This window comes from Pelodiscus sinensis, chromosome 2 (genome assembly GCF_052426305.1).
Source record: "Pelodiscus sinensis isolate ZL-2025 chromosome 2, ASM5242630v1, whole genome shotgun sequence".
NCBI classification, from domain to species: Eukaryota; Metazoa; Chordata; order Testudines; family Trionychidae; genus Pelodiscus; species Pelodiscus sinensis.
In genome coordinates, this window is record NC_143053.1 from 80,403,606 (window position 1) to 80,425,400 (window position 21,795).

General features: G+C 43.0%; 1 protein-coding gene across 2 annotated transcripts in view; it reads right to left on the reverse strand.

The window, feature by feature from the left end:
• Nucleotides 1-1,636: 1,636 nt before the first annotated feature.
• GATA6 (GATA binding protein 6) overlaps nucleotides 1,637-21,795 on the reverse strand; it is a 31,826-nt gene continuing 11,667 nt past the window's right edge. For both annotated transcript variants that reach the window (XM_006139059.5, XM_006139060.5), the window contains exons 4-7: nucleotides 21,577-21,702; nucleotides 20,233-20,320; nucleotides 20,038-20,144; nucleotides 1,637-3,186 (exon numbers count right to left, since the gene is read on the reverse strand). In XM_006139059.5, the coding sequence (XP_006139121.1) occupies nucleotides 3,019-3,186; nucleotides 20,038-20,144; nucleotides 20,233-20,320; nucleotides 21,577-21,702 (489 nt within the window). In that variant the 3' untranslated portion in view covers nucleotides 1,637-3,018. The remainder of the gene's footprint in view (nucleotides 3,187-20,037; nucleotides 20,145-20,232; nucleotides 20,321-21,576; nucleotides 21,703-21,795) is intronic.

The following is a 21,795-nucleotide window of genomic DNA, read 5'->3' on the forward strand; positions in this document are numbered from 1 at the left end:
TGCCCCCCCCCCCCCCCGCCGGAGCCCCTCCGTGGCTTTGAAAGCCTGGGGGAAGCCGGCGGGGGGGCATCCCAGGCGCGCATGGGCTGCCCCCCCACCGGAGCCCCTCCGCGCCGCTGCGGAGGGGCTCCGGAGGGGGGGCAGCCCATGCGCGCCTGGGATGCCCCGCCGCCGGCTTCCCCCGAGGCTTTCAAAGCCGTGGAGGGGCTCCGGCGGGGGGGCAGCCCATGCGCGCCTGGGATGCCCCCCCGCCGGCTTCCCCCGAGGCTTTCAAAGCCGCGGAGGGCTCCGGCGGGGGGGCAGCCCATGCGCGCCTGGGATGCCCCCCCGCCGGCTTCCCCCGAGGCTTTCAAAGCCGCGGAGGGGCTCTGGCGGGGGGGCAGCCCATGCGCGCCTGGGATGCCCCCCCGCCGGCTTCCCCCGAAGCTTTCAAAGCCGCGGAGGGGCTCCGGCGGCGGGGCATCCGGCGTACAAGACGACCCCCGATTTTTGGGGGATGTTTTTTAACTTCAGAGGTCGTCTTGTACGCCGGAATATACGGTAGTCCTGTTTTTTCTTTCAGCTACACCAGACTAACACGGCTCCATTTCTATCAGTATTCAGTAAAGCACATGGTACTCTGTTCTACTTAACGCAGCAGGAGAAAGGGATGAATCAATGCAGCTCTGGCTCCAGAGAATCCAAGTGTTTCATAAATGATCCTTTTTTTCACTAAGGAATAAAGGGAAACATCCTCCCATGCTGTAGCCCATTTCTGATGCTGTGACTGCGTTTCAACTAAGAGAAAGTATAGGTTAAAAATCCTCCACTCATAAGCAATTCCCTTTGCTTTCTCAAGCCTGGATCCTACTAGACTGCCTTTTCTGCTTACTCACAACGTGGATAGTGCTTTCATTATCAAGTCACTGTACCAACATTAATGAAGTCACTCATCCACCTTCAGAGCATCCCTCAGAGCTAGGAAGAGAAACTTTTATTTACCCCATTTCACATGGCATGGATAAACAGAGGCACAGATATTCAGCTGGTTCAAACTGGCAAGGCTTCATTAGAGTTATGCCCATTCATGTCTGAGCTAGAGGAGATCGAAGATCATACAGTATATTGATAACAGAGCTACGACTGGCATTCAGGAGCTCCTGCTTCCCCGTCCCACAATACCGCCAATAATCATATGAAATATTAGCTCCTCCTTTCACCAGCAATTTTTGGGCCCAGTCCTGTACTCCTCATCCCCCTGAAATTCCAGGTGACAGCAATTGCATTTTGAGGTGTCCAGGTGAAGGGAGAATCAAGATTACTTACAAAAAGAATGTCATCGCTAGGCTGAGATGCAATGTAAACAGGCGGGCAATATTAAAAATATTGGGGGGGGGAGTCATGGGTTCAATCTTACACATTTTTCACCAGGTATATCTCCCTATTTTATATGCCAGTAGATAATATGGGTATAGGAGCTAAACTCTATTGATTATTTACAAAAGACACATAGAATGATTAGACAGATAGGTTAGATAGCTAATATGAAGACATCCTTGTGTTATTCAAACACTGAAGCTGCATCATACATATTTCTATAGCTTTAAAACAGCTAAACATTCTATAATATACCAGAGTGAAAAAAGGAGAAGTCTCATTGTACAGAAAAAAACAATACCCTTTTATTTGTAAAGCTCTGATGAAAGAACAACTTTCCAAATGGCATCCCATTTAAAAAAAAAACAATGTAAACCAACCTAGCTATAGGTCAGTCATACTATACAGATTGCATCCTAAATCTTAAAGATGCCTCAATATCTTATGGAGTATTTACATATGTTTCAGTTAGGTAGTAACGTTTCATTGCAATTTGTATCTTTCCAGCACATACTTCTTCAATGGCAAAAATGGAGATGCGTTTGCTTTTCTGCACAAAACTTCTGAGCAAATGGATAGGGTGTTTTTCCTGAGAGAAGGTTTGTTCTTGAAAATTGTGTTTTAACAACCAGAAATACAGAAAATGGGATGTTTCTGCTGCAATTAAAAAAAAGCATAAGGATACCTAGTTAACTTTTTTTCTTTTAAATTATTTACGTACCATTAAGTTAAAATGTTTACATTCATTCATTCATATAAAAACTGTTGTTAAATCTTATGCAAATGATTTAACACTGATTGCTGCAACGCAAATTGCACTTCTTTTTTTAAAAAAATTATTTTATATATGGAAGAAAAATATCTGATTGCTACCCTGTTTACAAATTCTGACTGACTATATAGAGTCCAGTCACAAAAAATGAACTTTCATAAACCTCAGTCACAGTGTACATTAAAAGTTATAATGCAGTCTTGCAAAGTGAGTAAATATTTTAAAACAAAAGATCTCATTAACTAACTCAACCTTGAGAGACTTGTACCAAACATTGTGATTTCCTCCAGGGGTGTACTTGAACTCTGATGCAGGAAAATGACAGAGCAATGCAGGCATACTGGATACAGACAGTGCTAACAAGAGAAATGACCTGTGAGAGGGCATCAAAGGCTTAGTTCAAGATGTGTGCATTGGCACAAGCAACACGCACATTAACATTTCCTTACATATCTCACTATCCCTTATCAAACGCTTTCCCTATCTCCTCCCCAAAAAATGACGAGAGCAATCATAGTCTTTGGAGAGGTGAGGGTGTGAAAAACAAACATACAATCAAAAAGGCAGCATTGCTGGATTTCTTGCAGATGTATTTCTGGAACCTAACAAAAGCTCTAGGATGCTCTTTTTGGCTGTATTAGTTTTACCCTGATAGAGATTCATTTTCCCTTGTTTTTCTTGCATAGATGAGGAGCTGGATGCTATGGCAGAACCTCTTTGGAAAAAAACACCTCTATCATTAAGGCACAAAAACAACGTCAGAGGAATGTTCTAGCCAGCACTCTCACTGCTGCTCAGACTGCCTGATAAAACAAAACAAACAAACAAAAACAAGTGTGGATGTCGAAAGGCTGCAGCCCAGTGCAGGTATCCAACTTCATCTTCTCTGATCATGCTAAAGCTAGGGCACACCAGGAATCCTGTCTCACCGATGCTGTAACTTCAGTCGTGGAGGTCAGGCTGACTCCTGTATACAGCCCTTCTTGACCTGAATACTTGAGTGTGCTGCCTTGAGGGCTGGTGCTCTCTCCTTGGCCAGACATCACTGAAGAACCCGCCTAGAGAACAGGAAGGAAAATATAAATGTGCTTTTACTCAATCCTATTAATTAAACAAATCAGGAGTCTGGAGATCTGAAAAGAATTTGTCTTTGTGAAAAATGGAGCCAGCGTTCCATGAAATCAACTAGCAGTTAAGTGTTCTAGGAGCACTGCTTCTCTCTGCCTTCACAAAGCCAAAAGTTCTACAGAAAAATTATTGCCCACTGGGTGCATCACACTCCAAGCATCTGGATTTTGTATGGAGGATCAGGATTAGATCCCGTTCAACCACTACTGTACCTCAGAACCTCTGACTGAAAAAAGAAAACCATCAGAGTAGCCAGTTTCCCCTGTATATAATGGTCCCTTTTGTTGGCATCATCCCACCTTGAGAGCTATCAGTATTTGGAAAATATTACATGATTACTTTTCAAAAGATGGAAATCATCTACCAGAAAAAGGGAGAGCTGGACAAGCCAAAAGAAATGGAAATTAGTATGATTCAATTGTATTGGGCTAGAGCAGTGGTTCCCAACCTTTTTGATACCAGAGCCCGGCAAACCCATTCACTAACTTTTGGTGGACTGGTGACATTTGCATGTTTATCATTTGAATAATGAATATGCAAATTCAAATAAAAATGTTAGCAGTCCACCAAAAGCCATGGCCCTCCAGTCCCCCAGTGCCACCCTAACCACAAGAGCCCCCCCAACCCTCCAGTACCCCCCAGCACCAGCCACTGATCGCAGATTTCTCTGCACCAACCCCCCCCAGTACCAGCATTCTACCCTCAGAGCTCTCTAGTGCCAGTGCCCCGCCCTTAAGAGCCCCCTACCACCAGATCCCCTAGTGCCAGCCTCCTGTTTCCAGAGCCTCACTGCACCCAACCTCCTCAGAGCCTCCCTTCCAGTACCAGCTCCCAGTCCCCAATATTAGCCCCATCCACAAAGCTCCCCAGTGCCAACCCTTCCCGCATAGTCCCCCCAGTACTAGCCCCACCCCCAGGTCCCCCCTGCCACTTAAGAGCCCCCCACCCCCACCAGAGCCCCTCAGCACTAGGCCCACCCCCTCACCTAGCCCTGTGCTACCTCCCAGCCACCAGCTGAGCGCTTCTGCCCGGGTCATGGCTGCTCTAAGGCTGCCACACAGCAAACTGCTCTTCCCTGGCCAGGAAGAGACCACGCCCCTGGCCTGCCAGGCCTGGCAACAGTCAAGCCCCCCCAACACACACACAGGATCGGCGGTGTCGGCAGCACAGGTGACAGGGGTGGGCACATGCTTCTGGTGGTTTGAGAGTTCCTCCCCAGACCATTAACAGTTGGGGCATAGAGGCGCAGGGTCACTCAGCCCGTGCACTTCTCAGGCTTTTGGTGCCCACCTGACAGCCGAGCATTATTAGCCCCCCTGACACCTGCTGGTTTGAATCCAGGAGCCCGGCTTCTTTCCCCCTCCGCCCCGCACAATTCTGACAGACACGTGGTGCAAGCCGGACTTGGCAGGGAAGGCCACAGGGGGGAAGTTGGGTGGAAATCACGGACACCCAGCGCGGCTCCCCGGGCTTCTACCCTGATCCTCCTTGGGACGCTCCTGGCCATGAAGGCTCCATTTCCTGGTCCTGAACACGCTGCCCACAACAGAAAAGACATGGAGCAGCCAACCACCATGCAGTCCCATCAGCCAGACTGCGTGGCTGCTACCAGAGCTGGAACTGGGGCCGTGGCGAGGCTGCCTCAGTAGGGACAGCCTCACTGTGGGCCGACTCCAGCCATGGCACATGGGTAGCTCACAGCATCACTCACCATGGAAGAATTTTTAGTGCACGCGCAGGCACACACCTTATAGTGAATGGAACTCCCCAGCAAGCAGGGCTCATTCGCAGCTGGGGGTGTGGCCTGGCAAAGTGCCGTGGGCTAGCAGGCAGGGGTTCCCAGCCCACCACTGGTCCACGGTTTGGTGGTTGAGAACCGCTGGGCTAGTGAATGTGTGTGAGCAGCGGCGGATATAGGGCAGGGTGAGCGGGGCAGCTGCCCCGGGCCCCGCGCTTCAATAGGCCCCACTTTGAATGTCCTTGAGCGCTTTGATGCGGCTTTTGTTCCTCTGGACGTGGACCCCAGTTGAGGCCTGCTCCTCCTTGATGACCGCCAAGGAGAAGCCCTTGCAGTTCTTGGAGAAGTCCACGCTCCACTGTCTTCTGGGCGGCTTCTTTTTTCTCTTTTTCTTTTGGCTGCCTGGAGTTGCAGGAGCAGCAGCGCCCGGTTGCGCTGCATTCATCGCAGCGCAGAGGGGGCAGTTTCTCCAGCAGCCAGCACCACCCCGCCCTTCTTTAGAAGCCAGTTGGCTCTCCACTGCCAGGCGCTTTGATCGGAGCCGCTCTCGCCCCTTCACGCCACCACTGGAAGCCAGAGCTGCTGCAGGCTGCTAATATAGCCTGGACCCGGATGCAAATGAATCAACTTCCCAGCCCTCATGTCTCGGCCTCTCTGGCTCTTCTCGAAAAGTGTGTATCTGAAACCCCGAAATCCCAAGAGCCACTCGAGGCTTCCCGTTATTCCACACCAGCCAGGCATCTTGATCGGAGCCGGAGGGTGTTTCTTTCTCTAGCCTTGCTCCTAAGGAATGACCCATCACTTGCTTGGTATCAAGGTGAAGGGGAAAGAAGTGGGGGAGCGGTGGACAACACCACCAAAGCTTTGCACACACACACAGTTCTGCACTCAGACCGGACCAGTATTTGATTTTTTTCTCTCTCGACGAATGTTAAATTTCCCCGCCTTGTCTCTAAACTGAAAGAGGAACAAGAATGAATGAACAAATGAATCGACTTATGAAGGAATTTAACGTATGATTTGGTGCAGGTGGGGAGGAATGGTTTTTAAACGAAGCGGGTGAATTTATCAGACAAGATTATCAAGGATCCAACCCCATGCTCTAGAGGTCCCTAAACTCTGAATGCCAGATGCTGGGACTAGAGGACAAGCGATAGATCACCGAGCAAGTGCCCTGTTCTGTTCATGCCTTCGGAAAGATCGGGCACCGGCCACTTCAGCTGTTAGTGTTGACAGTTGAGGTGCACAGAGCAAAGGAAAGAAAAGAGGCTCTCTCATTGGTTTATTTAGGATCCTCATTCTCATTGGGTCAGCGGAGCTGTACTCCTATTAGCCAGTCAGGATGGAGGAATTGCTCAGCTCTCGGGTTATAGTAAAAACGCTTAAATATTCTATTTTGTTGAGACAAAAAAGAGATATTGAAGGTAGTTTATGGGTGCTGAGGAGGAAAGGAAATTGCATAGGTAAAGTCTTGTTCATTTTGGGTGGAGTGGAGCTATAGGTGTTCTGTGGTTAGGCTGTATAAGCTACTCCCTGAGGGGTTGCAGAAACTTTGCCTGTCGATAATTTGGTTTGTAGTAATATCTGAAAACTAAGAATGTTTTATGGGGAGAGGAGTCCTAGGAAGCCTACGAAGAGCCAAACTGTGTTGTGCCGTCTATAGCTCTAGAAAGACTGAAGACCTGAGCAAGCTATTGAGAGGTTTTCCTCTTATGAGGTCTTGCACTAAGTACTAAGGCAGTGTTTTATGTGAGAAAGCACCACCTAGCAACAGTAATTACTAATGCCAAATATAATATCAGAGGCTACTATTGGTAGAAGGAAGTAGGAACTCAGGTTGTGTCTGGTTTTGCCTTTACATCACTTTTAAAGGAACAGCTAAAGAAAAGTCTCCCAAACATAAATAGGAAGAAACTTCAGATAAAACATTATCCCCACTCTTCACTGTAGCCAGCTTAATAGCTAGGGGGCAGGGGTTCCCTTTACGTTTTACAGACTATTTCTTTCATTGAGCTACAGGTCTTCGTGACAGAAATCACTCCAGGATTTTCCAGGATATTACATTGCATATAATTATATTGTGTGTGCATATAACACATTAAAATGTTGTCTCACTTTGTAGCCAGCTAAGAAATAATATGTAGATAGCCAGCAGGGCTGAATCTGGGATATGTTCATTTGCATGTTTCTGAAAATGTGTTCCTTAAATGATAAATTGTTACATAGATATAGATGGGAGATTTTTCTCAAAAGTGTATCTGATAAAGTTGGACTTCCAGCTCTGAATTTTCATTAGAATTTTGCTATTTCAGTTGGGCCTAATTGCTATTTGTGATTTTGAAAACCTTTCTTTAACGGTCTAAAAGGATGCAGAATAATAGAGGAGTATTGCGAGTACAATCATGCAGGATTTCACTGCTGTAGGGGTTTAAAAATCATGTTGGCAGGTGAATGTACTGCTTCATGTGTGTAGTCCTCAGTCACACATATTTGTCATGTAGTTGCTGTTGCATTTGTTTGTGAAGAAGGATTTTTAAACTTTTTTGAAAATGATCTGTGTAAAGAAATGGGCTTTAATGACATAATTGAAGAATGTGCTGCCAAAAGAGCAAGACAGCTATAATAGACTTAAATAAAAATGAAATGTTGTAATTATTAATGCAGAATTTTGTTTATGAATGAATTACAATATAATTAAAATAAAAATTATCCAACTAAATAAAGTTTCTATCAAATTTACCCACTTCACATTTCATATGAAAACAGCCTTCAATTTGCGCATTTGATGCCTTCTTTTCTATTTTTTCTCCAAAGGGAAGCCCTGCAAAATTGTGCTGCCCTGGGCCCCGCAAAACTCTCATCCGCCCCTGTGTGTGAGTGTGCGTGTACCAGTGCCCCCTACTGGATGGCATCGGAGGTCAAGATTTTCAAAGCTGGCTAATGATTTTGGGTGCCTACATTTTTGAGTGCCCAACTTGAGACCACTGAAGTGGTGTGACTTTCACAAAGTGAGTTTTCAGAACTTCCTGAAACTCAGACTCATTTTAAATGCCTCAAAAGGTGAATACCCCAAAATAGCAGCATCCAAAATAATTAGTCACTTCTCAGGTCTTGTCTAAACCACTCAAATGTGTAACATCATCTCCATTCTGCTGACAACTAAGAAAGACTCACTTTTATCTCAAGTGGCAAGAGACCTATGCTTTCAAACCAAGAGGGATTTAGCGCTCCATCCCTGTTGTCACTATAAAGTTTGGATTGATTATGGTGAGACTGAACCATGAAGTTCTCAGTGGTTATGGATTTGTTACAACCCTCCCATTTGCTGCAGCCTGCAAAGATCTAAATCAGAAAGACAGGCCACAGGGAAGGTTTGGCAGACATGGCTCTGATAATGGCTATCTAATAATAATCACTCCATTTAATTTAACAGAGAACCATAGAGTTGCAAAGATAAAAACAATCCACTTTTTCCATACGGACTAAGAGATCTGCTGAAAAGAAAAACTTCAGTGCCAGACAGAGAAAGAGGCAACATTTCACCTAATAAAGAAAATATTTAAGATCTGACTTCATGAGAAATTAACTCTTGGGTAACTTTAAAATCTTAATTTACTGTAAATGGATATTCTTTAGACTAAATTCCTATAAAAGGGAATATCTGACAATGTGACTGCAGAAACAGCTTGCCTGTTACTTAAGTAGAAAGTACACATATTTAATCCAATCATTTCACACAAAAGGAAAACCTCCCTTGGGCCCATCTCTCAGTTCTTCATCTGGAGCTGTGCCAAACTAACCCTTCTCATATATAAAAAAGCAGAGAAATGTTTAGGAGAATTTGCACATTTGTTCAAGGGCCACTTCCCATCGGCTGTGTCTGCACTACACCCCTTTTCTGGAAAAGGGATGCAGATGAGACAAGTCAGAATTGCAAATGAAGCGGGGGATTTAAATATCCCCCGCTTCATTTGTATAAACATGGCTGCCGCTTTTTTCCGGCTCGGGGCTTTGCCGGAGAAAAGCGCCAGTCTAGACGGGATCTTTTGGAAAATAAAGCCTTTTCCGAAAGGTCCCTTATTCCTCTTAAAATCAGGAATAAGGGACCTTTCGGAAAAGGCTTTATTTTCCAAAAGATCCCGTCTAGACTGGCGCTTTTCTCCGGCAAAGCCCCGTGCCGGAAAAAAGCGGCAGCCATGTTTATACAAATGAAGCGGGGGAGATTTAAATCCCCCGCTTCATTTGCAATTCCGACTCGTCTCATCTGCATCCCTTTTCCGGAAAAGGGGTGCAGTGTAGACACAGCCATAACGTTTTGTGAGTCTTCATAGTGAAAGGTGGCAAGATCCACCACTAGACTCAAATTTGTCCCATGTTAAATTTCTTTTTCCACTGAAAGAGGTATTTGTGGTGAGCTGATATTTTCTACCTGTGGTAAAGTGAGGTCCAGTTTCCCCTCAGCTGAGCTCCTGAAAAAGTTAGTGAGGTTCCATCAGTGTAACTTGAGAAGGAATTGTCTCTGATAGTACGCTAACAAATGAATGAAAATGTTTTTAAAATACTTCGGAAAGTATCCATCTATGTTATGTTAATAAAAAATACAGGTTGAACTTTTCTAGTCCGGCACTCTCTGGTCTAGCAACATCCATGTTCTGACATGATTTTAATTAGCCATATGTCCACTTATGGATGTGACAAAGTTTCCTGCCATCCCATAAAGTTTGTTTACAGCCACCAATCCTGGCGCACCGTGTTCTGTGCTGTTATTTAGCTCTGATTTTCCCCTAAATGTCTTCTAAAGAGACCAGTAGCAGTGGAAGTACTGGTAATGCTGCTACACAATATTGACCTCCCGTGATCTGGCAAATTCTCTGGTTTGGCACCAGTCAGGTCCCGAGGGTGCTGGACTACAGAGGTTCAACCTGTAATTCAGAAAACGTGACTCTGGCCACCAAACAGCTGGATAGGTAACACAAAAAAGTACACTTTTTTCTCCTGCCATCTTTGTTTTATTTATTAGATATTATATTGCTATTCAGTAAAACAAAATTGTAATATTGTTATAAATATTTATAGGGCAATATAAATGTTATCTGATCAAAAACTGTGCACTTTATGGTACACATTTATTTCTGCTCCTGAAATTGACTCCAGTCTTAAAAGTCCATTTACCTTGGAATCATTCATATGTTTCACACTATTTTATTTACATTGGAATCCCATGCCCCTCTGAAATGATATTTTACAGATAATTTGCAGAGCTGATCAGAAACCAGAAATTCAGTTCAATGAAAATTCTTACATTTCAAAATCACAACAACCAAAAGCCCCAAATTTGAACTTTCTTGTGAACTGGGTTTTTTTTAAAGTTATTTCGAGCCAATCAAAGCATTTCATTTTGATTAAATCAAAATGTTTCATTTTTTAAAAAATGTAATACCAAATAAGATAATTTTTGGAGCAAAACATAATTTCAAAACAATAAAGCCAAACATTCCAGTTCAGATGTCAAAATAAAATGTTTGGTCATTTCCAACATGCTTCCTTTCAAATTTTTTTTAACTAGACTGACACTAAAATTGACACATTCCCAGGAAAAGTTTCAACTTCAGAGAAAGAGCATTTCCAGATGAAAAAAAAAAGTTCAGTCATTAAATGTTCTGTCAGCTCTAATAACTTGTTTGAATAATGCACAGCTTTTTCACATAATAATAATTACACCGCATTACACATTGCACTGATTTCAACAGGCATTTTGGGTATGCAAGGAATGAATGACAGCAACCATGATTGCTGCTATCCTTACTTCAGTTATTATGCAGTGTTGGGGTAGCCATGTTGCTCCCAAAATAGAGAGAGACAAGGTGGCTGAGGGAATCTCTTTGATTGGATCAATTTCTGTTGGTGAAAGAAACAAGCTTTTGAGCTTACACAGCCACTTACCTGAAGAAGAGGTCTATGTAATCTTGTCTCTCTCACCAATAAAAGTTCTTCTAATAAAAGATATTACTTCACTCACTTATCATTGGTACTCCAATCTCTTCTGGTAGCAGATAGCTTATGTTATGGGTAATATTACTAATTTGACTGCACCCCCTCAAAATGAAACATGGAATGGCACTGACATTACAATAGGTCATCTCCCCTTCAGGTATTCACACCTTCTCATCGCTGTTGGAGGTGAGCCACATCCACTCTGATTTAATTAGCACTGATGTCACACTCCCACCTCTGTATTCCTTCCTTTTTTTCTTTTCCTTTCTCTTCAAGCATCTGAAGAAGTGAGTTGAACCTCACAAAAGCTTATGCCCTAATAAATGTGTTAAATCTTTAAAGTGCCACCAGAATCCTGGGGTTATTTTTTACAGAAACAGACTAACATGGCTGAACATTGTAATCTTTGGGAGTTTTGCTTAAGTAAAAAACTGGGTATATCTGGCAATACATGGATCACAGAGCCTTTTATCTGTAGGTTGGTGATTCAAATCCAGCTCTCATTAGTGATCAAAGTCTATTATCTGATGCCTGTTCAGTGGCCCATGTGGAAAGAATTTTGTGCTCGCATTCCAGTTTGAAGTGAAAAAGCATCCACATCTCAAAAAGTGATCAGTCTAACTACTTGCTTTATTGATAATCTCAACAGAATATTAAATGGTATGGAAATGTAGTTAGCACAGGATGGACACTGCCCTGATAAATAAAAGAAAAATAAATTCAATGTATAAAATTGGAAAAAAAATTTATTTTACTTTTGTTGGTACACTGTAAGATCCACGGGCATCTCCTCTCCTTCCCTAAGACTTTCCATTTATTTGTCCTGCTTCAATTGTCTTGGAGCAGCCATTTTGGGAAGAGGCTTTTAAATCTCCAATAAATAACATAGGTTCCCCCTTTAGCTAGAAAGACATTTTTAAAAATACATTGAATCTCCCTAGGAGCAAACAGTTTAAACTACAGGAAAACAGTATTTTCAAATTTCAACAAATACTATGGTACGGCAGAAATCAGTGTGAAAGGTTCCCATTCACCCACTTTCTTGCCAGAGCTCTCCAGTACCTGCTTTTTTCTTGTCTGGAAAGAGTAATTCACGCTTTCCTTGATTTAACTCTACAAGGGTGGAGCAGAGGGATCTGTTTTGTGTTCCCGTTTGTGGCTTATCTGCTAACTCTCCCAGATACCCGAGAATGTGGAGGCACTTCCGGTTCGAAGGCTGTCTGACTCAGACTGCCAGTCCTTCTCCTAAAATAAGCCAATATGAAGTGGGGGAGGAGAAAAGGAGTGGGATGGAGGGGTGGGCAGGGCAGCTCAGTTGGGAAACCACTGTGAGTTAGTAGAATGACACATTCAATTTGGGGAGTTCCCAAAGTGTCACATAGAAAATAATCTTTAACCTTTGAAATGGACATGGCTGAATCATTAGGTTACGCAGGTCTGTTCAAGATTAAACATCTCTGCTCTTAGTCCCCTAACTTCTGCAGACAAAGGAATTCATTACTGTGAATTAGCTGAACTCATTTCTCTGCTGGTATAAATGGGCATAGCAGTGCATTTGAAATCAGTGACAGGTTATTCCAATTCACACCAGCCAAGGAGCTGGCCCCTATTAATAAAACGTTAACAGCTTGAATGTGTATTGTAGAAATCTGAGGATAGTATTGATAATCTGCTGAACTGCAACTTGTGGAAGAAAACTGGATGAGGTTGGTAAGGAAGAACTGGGCAGCTTCTGAAAGCATGATTCCCTCTCTTGCAAATAGAAAATGACAACCAGATTGGCATCTCCAAGGCCCAATCCTATTTCCCTTCACATTGACAAGAGTTTGCCACTGAATTCAGGGCATCAGGATCAAACCACAAAACAGATTTTCTGCACCCAGGCCTGATTTTCAGAGAGAAGCCACAGGTATAGTTCATCAGGGGACTTAGGCATCGAACTAAATTCAAAGATTTAGACTCTCAAAATCTGTGCTCAGCTCCCACCTAATCCTATAGGTGCCTAAATTCCCCAGCTGCCTACACTTCCAATGGCAGAGTTCCCTAGAGCGGGGGAGCTGACAGCCTGTGTGAGCTCTTGGGCAAGGTGGGGGAGGTGGCAACTTCACGCTCCCAAAAGGGTAAGGGCCTCAGGCAGAAGGGGTGGGGCCAGTAGCTAGGGTTGCCAGGTGTCTGGTTTTGAACCGGACAGTCCAGTATTTGAGCTTCCTGTTTGGGAAACAAATTGAGAAATTATAAATGAGAAAATATAAATGTCCGGTATTTTCTAAATAAGATGTAATGTCAAGTGTGTCCAGTATTTTTATTGAAACCATCTGGCAACCCTACCAATAGCAGCCAGTCCCCACGCCACATGAAGTTCAGCACCCCCACCCCACCTCTCAGAGCACGTGGCACCGCGCTGTGTTGGGTGTTTTGAAGGGCCCGGAGCTCCAGCCGCTGGCAATGCCGCAGTAGCAGCAGTGGTGTCCGGGAGCCTCAGGCCCCTTTTAATCGCTGGGCTCCTGGGACAACTGCCCCCTTTGCTTCCCATTGGCAGGGCCTGCCATAGGGCCTACATTCCTGCAGAGGGGCATGCACACAGCCACCTCATTCCTGACCACACCAAGTAGCTCCATGCCTAACTCACGCCTGTGCTCCAGCAGCTGTCTGATTATCTCACTTCAGGGCTTGGTCGACATGCTCAGAGGCCATCTTAGAGCTCTTCTCTCAGATTGGGCCCCACACACCACAACCCCGCAGGTGCCACCAGGCTTATCCCCGAGGGTCCGGTGTCAGAGGCCTCATCCACAATGTGAGAGGCCTGGGTTCACATGCCCACACTGCCTGATGTAGACCAGAGACTTGAAACCATGTCTCCCATTTCCTAGATGAATGCCGTAAACACTGGGCTACTCCATTGAAACTGTTCCCTTGTGTATAAAATGCCTAAATGTTCTGTGGGGCAGCATGAAAGAGATTGCCTCTATAAATCGCAGGTCTTACAAAAACTTGCCCAGGTCAAGCACTGAGTTTATCTGCGGGACCAGAGTGCATTAGGGTGGGTGGCTGGAGAAAGGCGGGTCCCCAGGATTGTAGCCTCTTCCTGTGGGTTGGGCTGCAGGCAGCATCCCCCTCTCCCATGGCATCCTGAGTAGTCCCAGTTCTGACGCTGTGCACAGCCGAGCTCTGAGCGTGGAGGGAGGGGGGGGGGGGACTGGCAAGAGTTCTGCTGGGGAAGCAGGGGTCAGGGCTTGATGGATATGGGGTCTCTGCAGAGGGGTAACAGGCCAGCCAGGAGGAGCTGCTCTAGGGGTAGGGAGGTGGCAGTACTGCTAGGTGGAGATGGGAGGCTGGGAAGTCCTGCTGCTGGCAGTGGGGCCCACGCTCTGCCAGGAAGATGTGGGTTAGGCAGGGGGTTGGATCTGCTGCCCATTGAAGGGCCAGGCACTAGACCCTCCACATAAAGTCACCCACACCCTATGAGGCTGAAAAGATAGACTAAGAAGCCCTTGCCCAGAACTGACTCCTTGGGCTCTACCCTCCCCTTGGCCCTAGCAGTTGATCCCCCTCTGTAAGAGATGCCCCGAAGCTCACTAGTCATATAAAGATTTCCCCCTATCTCCCACCATCGGGGTGTCTCAGCACCATCCACAGCCCCACCTTTGGGCCTTTCCCTGGTACGGAGGCAGATGCTCATGGGGCATGAATCTCCAAAGGGCAGTTCAGCAAGGAAGTCTGGGAACCTTTGCCATAGACCAAGGAGGGGGGAGGCCAGGGGTCAAAACCTCGCTTCACATCAGAAAGGGATCTGAAAACCAGGTCTTCTGCATCTTGACTGTGCTCTAACCACTGGCTATTGGAAACAGGACTGACCTAGCTTGACTCCAGGAAAGGATCCACAGTGTGACTCCTAAGTGGCTCCTCACTTGCTCGGAGGGGTGGTGTCTAAGAAAACCTCTTGACTTGGCATATCCTACTAGCTAGCTTTGACAGCTCCCTGCCCAGAAAGCTGGCTTTTAGTAATCCTTTTAGGCACCTAAATCTCCCCATGTCCCATTTACGAAGCCCAGTCACCTAATTCAGGGTGAAGAATTCCACTAGGCAGCAGAGCATCTAAATGTTGGGCACTGCAATGCTCAGCCTAAATTACTCATGTGAATTCCTCCCCATGTGTCTGTCTTTGAGGACAAATCCAGGGCAGTCATGGTGCTGTGAGAGTTCAAGAGGCAGAAACTGAAGGAAGTCAGGCTGGAAGAGATGAAGGAGGAAGATAGAGGAATTTGAAGTGGCAGAGTGGGATCCCAAAGTTGTAGTGAACCCTCTGCCTAACAAACAGATTTATTGGAGCATAAGCTTTCGTGGGCAAAGACCCACTTCGTGACATGCACGTGACAAAGTGGGTCTTTGCCCACGAAAGTTTATGCTCCAATAAATCTGTTAGTCTATAAGGTGCCAAAGGAGATTCAGACTAACTAAATCTGTTAGTCTATAAGGTGCTTTTGCAGATTCAGACTAACACGGCTACCCCTCTGATACTCTGCCTAACTGGCATTGCGCTAATAGTTCTCCCCTATGATATAAGACGCAGACAAACAGAACTACACTTGGTGGCTGTGTCTAGACTGGCAAGTTTTTCCGCAAAATCATCTGCTTTTGCGGAAAAACTTGCCAGCTGTCTACACTGGCCGCTTGAATTTCCGCAAAAGCACTGACAATCTCATGTAAGATTGTTAGTACTTTTGCGGAAATACTATGCTACTCCCGTTCGGGCAAAAGTCTTTTTCCGAAAAACTTTTGCGCAAAAGGGCCAGTGTTTTCCGCAAAAAAGCCCCGATCACGAAAATGGCGATCGGGGCTTTTTTGTGGAAAAGCGCATCTAGATTGGCCACGGACGCTTTTCCGCAAAAAGTGCTTTAGCGGAAAAGCGTCCTGCCAATCTAGACGCGCTTTTCCGAAAATGCTTTTAACAGAAAACTTTTCCGTTAAAAGCATTTCCGGAAAATCGTGCCAGTGTAGACGTAGCCATTTTGTACAAAAAAGCCTAAGATCTGCTGCCAATTTTATCTAGTGAGAGAGTCAGCCTTGCCTAGGAAATATTAGACATGGAGCCTATTCTCTCCCACCATGATGGCAGTGGAGATGTAAAGAGGCTATGCAGGATATTTAGGGAAGGGAAGTAGGGATTAATGAAGAGTCATGAGCTGCTGCCCTGAGTTACTAATTTTACAGTGCTTTAAAGATCTAAAGTGCTATCCTGTTTGTTACCGTGGCTTTGCTCAGCTGCCGGGATAATCTTTATTTATTCAAAGCACACTTAGAAATGTTCTTTGTTACATAAAACCTATTTTGGTAAAGATGGGAGGGTTCCCTTAATTTTCCAATGTCCGTACCCCTCCTATGACCCCGCCTCCATTTTCCCAACCCCCAACCACACCACTTTCTCTGAACATTATTCTTCTAAATACTGTTGTTTTCTTTCCTGCTGTAATCTGCTTTTAATAATGATTGACTTTAAAGTAAGTATGAATAGAGCAAAAACAGAATTCTGTTGATTCCGTGACCATACACTATGTAAAAGTATATTTTAGTACTGTTGTAATTAATCCATTTGCCTATAATAAAAATGTATAAATTTAAATTTACTTTGATCTCTCCTTCATATTATGCCAACATAATGGCTAATATGTCATTAATTTCCAAGAGACAGACAACATTCCAGCATGGTAAGACTGCTGTTCATGCTATTGCTTCTCTAAGGACCCAACCCTAAAGTCCTTCTAAAAGCAAAATTCCAAGTGAAACCAATGGGAGTTTTTCCTTCATGAGGACTGCAGGATCAGGCCCTACATTAGAATATCACAATATTTATTTTTATGGCCCTTCTGAGAAAACTTTGTATTCTTTTCCACTCATTAAAAAACAAAACCAACCAAAAAAACAAAAATGTCACTAAGATTCTAAATTACAACACACTGACTCCAGTTTTTCCCTGAACAGACTCATAAAATTGCATTGGTATGCATTAATGGCCACATTTATCTGTATACACATTCATAAAACACACTCATTCAGTTACCATATCAACAGGAATGAAACAGTTCCAATACATTGATTGGGATGTATGGGGATAAGTGAGGGCAGTAACTGGCCTGTGATGCTTAAAATATATCATAACTAGGACAACAATAGACAAAAGGCCTGGTCAGTCCCATCATGCAGGGTGAAATTTGAAAGAGTGGAAGTGCTGTCCAGGAGCATAAGCTACAAAAATGTAGAGCACCATGATGGTTCCCCTAGAAGTAAGCCCAGGTGCTCCTCATGGACACCGGACACACAAAGTACTGGCATGTTGCACGGTGATAATGTCTGTTCCACAAGGGAGCATAATTAGGCAGAAGAGGCTACTCTGCATGGTGTCTCCTGGAAACAAGTGAAAAAACTTGCATGCTCGGGACATGCGGCTGCCCTGTGGTTCTTAAAGGAGCTGTGACCAAATTTTGCTCAAAAAAAGTTTTCCTTTTTTTTTTTTTTTTTCTGCTCAACAAGTTTGGCCCAGAGTACTGGCACCTTTTTTCTTACAAAAAAAGCACGGATAATGGGGCATCCCAAAATCTCAGATGGAAATGCTTCCAAATATTGGGATGATCTAAGTCTGGATCTGGATCCAAATATTATAATTCATGCCCATTTCTGTTCCTCTAGCTTATATTTTAATTTTTTTAAACTTCTTCAACTAGGCAGGGCATAGAATCAACATTTAAGCCAGTATCTTTTCTTCAGGCTAACATCGGGTAAAATTCCCTGCATGAAATGTACAGTTTCAAAGCTGCTAAATTGAGTAACTAACTGTCTTTTAGATTATAAATACCTTCTTTTCTCCTCCCCCGCCTTCTTCCATTATTTTACTTTTAAAGGAAATGGAAAAGGTAGGGCTTGAAAATGAATGTTACTGACACAAATTCTGCTGAATTTTATTTCCATTAGATTTCCACATTACTAGGAACTCTTTTGGCAGCCTCCTGCAAAAGCATAACAAATTACTTTTGTACCAGCAAAGGAATTTGTTTTTTTCTAAATGATTCATTTAGCAATAACATTTCTGTGAATTGTAGGCAATAGTTTCTAAAACATCATATATTTTCCCCCTAATGTATTTTTTTTTATCAATTTGGCATTTTCCTATTTCTCAAAGAATAAGAATTAAGGCACTCAAAAAGTGCAGTGAACTACCTGGAATGAGACTGCGGGACTAGCCTTGATGTGCAAAGTTAACACTATCTCTTATGGCTTGAAGAAAGATATGAACTGGATGGGCTGTTGTATTCAACACCCAAATGACATCAAAATCTAAGTATGGGACACTTACAGCCCACTCAATTAGCCTCATTAGCAATGGCTCTACAATTGACACGATTTTTTTCCCTTTCTCCCCCTCTCCCTTCTTTTTCTGTTATAAATTTGGGGGTATTTTTTGTTCAAAATGGAAAAATGGAAGATCATTTGCCATTTTTACTCATTTGCCCACTAAAGTTAGTGGAGAATATAGAACTAAATGTTTTCTCTTATTGACTGCTTAGGAGACGGGAGGGCAAAAGGGAAGCCTGAACCCCAATCATTTTCCATTCTAGACCAAAGTTGCCATTTCAAATTTCCCTTCTTTTAATGAATTTTATTTATTTTTTAACTCTGAATTTTTTTCGTGTCAAATACAACCTTTTAATAATCTTGATTGATGGCATCAGAACCAAAAGTCCAGCATCTCTGTGCAGTTTTGTTGTAAACAAGGCCACAAACTACAAAATTTGCTGAAAGGTTATGTTGACAGTGAAACTGCATATTTCAAGAAGAAATCAAGGAAAGGAATTTGGATCAGGTGCCAGACTTACTGAAAAATAATTATGATAAACGAGCTTCTTTTTACTCATAAAGGAACCATTAAAGCCATACTAAAGGTATATTTTAAAGTAAATTATATAGTAGATGAAAATACAGAAGATTGCAAGGGTGCACGGGGAGTGGGAATGTAAACAAATAAAAGATGTTTATATGAAACTACTTTGCAATTTGAATTATAGTATATTTTATCCCAAGTGCCGATCTGAGGATGGCAAGAAGATGTGGCATATATGAGACTTCTAGAACATAGATGAAAATAGAAAGTTATGGTTAAATAAATAAGCTTTGGTGCAGTGAACCTCACAGGCTCAATCCTGTCAAGTGCTGAATAGCATCCACTTCCATCTTTCCACTGATTTCCATGACTTTGGATCAGGCCCTAAGCGCACATCTCAATTCATCTTGCCTGCAGACAGTCCTCAAGCAGGCCCCCCAATGGGAGAAAGGAGGGAGAGGGGCAAAGGGAACAGTTGTCCGGGGCCCCTTTAAATTGTCACCGGAGCACGGCTGAACAGCTCTGAGGGCTGGGGGAGGGGTGTCCAGAGCTGCAGTTCAGGTGGTGCTGAGGTCTAGCTGCCCTGCTCCTGCCTGTTCTGCCCGAGGCCCCCCTCCCACCTTGCCTGGGATCCTGCAGAAGCTGTCAGCCCCCCAGACAGCAGGATTGAGTTTTAAGCTTTTACTGGAAGTTTAAATTTTGTGTGTGAGGGGTGCTATGCATGCTTATCCATGTGCACATTTTAAATAACTTTTGGAAAGGATGAGTTGGGTAGTGTCTGGAATTGTACATGCATGTTGGCCAGCATTCAAGGAATTTGTGTTATGTGCACTAATGTTACTGATACTGTCACTATGCCGTGCATTGCTGTTATGTCTAAAAAAAATGTTAAGATAAAACAATCTAGACTCTTCAAAACAAAATGTTTTTGTTTACACTTTGGTTGATTTAATCATAAAAATTATATAGATCTTAATTAAGAGGTTTGTAAATTACTTCAGCTTGTCCTTTTGTTTACATTTGCATGTAATTTCCTCAGAAAATCTTGCTCCAGTATCTGCTAACACAACTGAAGTTTGTTTAGATTATTGTACCGCTAGATAAGATAAAAGTGGAGATAACATACTGTACAGTGATCAGCTTGCTTACAAATAAAGATACTAGTTTATCACTTACCCCTGAGGCTGTAGATTGTGTGCTAGGGGAAGCATTTTTGCTACAATCATCTGAGTTAGTAGAAGACGTGGATGTTGGAGTCATAGGAACTGCATTATTATTGTTACCTGCAACAGCAGTAACTGTGATTAGTAACAAATATTATCAAGCATGACAAAATCCTTACATACAAATAGCCTTTCTTACTATATTTACCAGAACACGTCTTTGATTTATTTATGTTCTTTGGTTTTCGCTTTCTCGTTTGAATTCCTTCTTTTTTCATGGCAAGAGGCCGAGGAACCTAGAAGAGGAAAAAAGCAACACAGATCATTAAAATTTTGTATGTACAGCACTCAGCAGAAACCAAATTTTAACATAGGATCAAATGGTGCTACCAACCAAATCAATATAGAGTATTTTTATGGATTATATAGACTCCATTCTATAAAAAAATGACTATTCTTTCTTTGTTCTATAGCAGTGATTCCAAAAAGCCTAAAGTTTTTGCTTAGCCAAAACTCTGATTTACTTCAGCTGGAGATTTTCATAAGAACAACAGGACTGGATTCTTATGATTTAGAAGCTGATCCTGCAAAACAGATAAACACAAAGGGTAGGATCTTATTCCTACTGACTCCAACTGGGAACAAGCCTCAACCTAAGTGCTTCTAGGACAGGTCTTTAAAACATAATATATGTTCTTTTTAAGTATCTATCCATGTGAACTAATGCACTATATTCAAATTTATCTTTATACAAAGAAAATACACAAATAGCTACTTTGGAGTCTGGGTCATTAAAGTCTCAGGGGGTAGCTGTGTTAGTCTGTAACTTAAAAAAAACCAAGTAGCCCTGTAGCACCTTAGAGACTAGATAGATAGATAGATAGATAGATAGATAGATAGATAGATAGATAGATAGATAGATAGATAGATAGATAGATAGATAGATAGATAGATAGATAGATAGATAGATAGATAGATAGTCAGTATCATGAGCTTTCATGGGCACAAACCAGTGCAATTACAACACCTTTTAAACAAAACATATGTATTCAAAATGAATATCAGTTGCCTCATTTTAAAAAGTTTTGGAAAATATAATCAATTATTATAATGTTTATAACCATCTTTAAGTTCTTTTTTTTTTAAAAAAAAGGCTGGACAACATATTCCTAAATTCAAATACTCGTGTCCTTCAAACTCTTATACATGTGTATAACTTTACTCACAAGGTTTCCAAAATCTAGTGCTAAATGTATTCCATTTATATTTCACAGTACGGTTATTTTCATACATTATTTTTCTACATTTGCTGAAAAAGTATAACCAACCACTTACTAGCAAATGACATTCTGAATCATTTTTCTTAATCTTTACTTTAACTTGCATTTACAGAATTTTTAAGATAGCTTTATTTAGACTCTGATCCTGCCGCATAAAAGTCAAAGGGCACTTTGCTACTACTCACGTTAATGGATATTTCATAAGAGGTGTGCATGCAGGATCAGGCCCTTACTAAACAAGAATCAAACTTGGGATTGAAATAGCAGCTTACCCCATGAAGTTTCATGTAAAGGCCACAGGCATTGCATACTGGCTCGCCTTCTGCATTCCTACGCCACAAGGTTGTGGTTGTGGTGTGACAGTTGGCACAAGACAAACCAAGCCGTCTTGATGAAGGCTAGGGGGCAAGCACAAGTAAAGGAAAAAAATAACAAATATAAACATATGTACTTTGCCACTTAACAACTGGAGAGTGGAACAGATTGGTAAA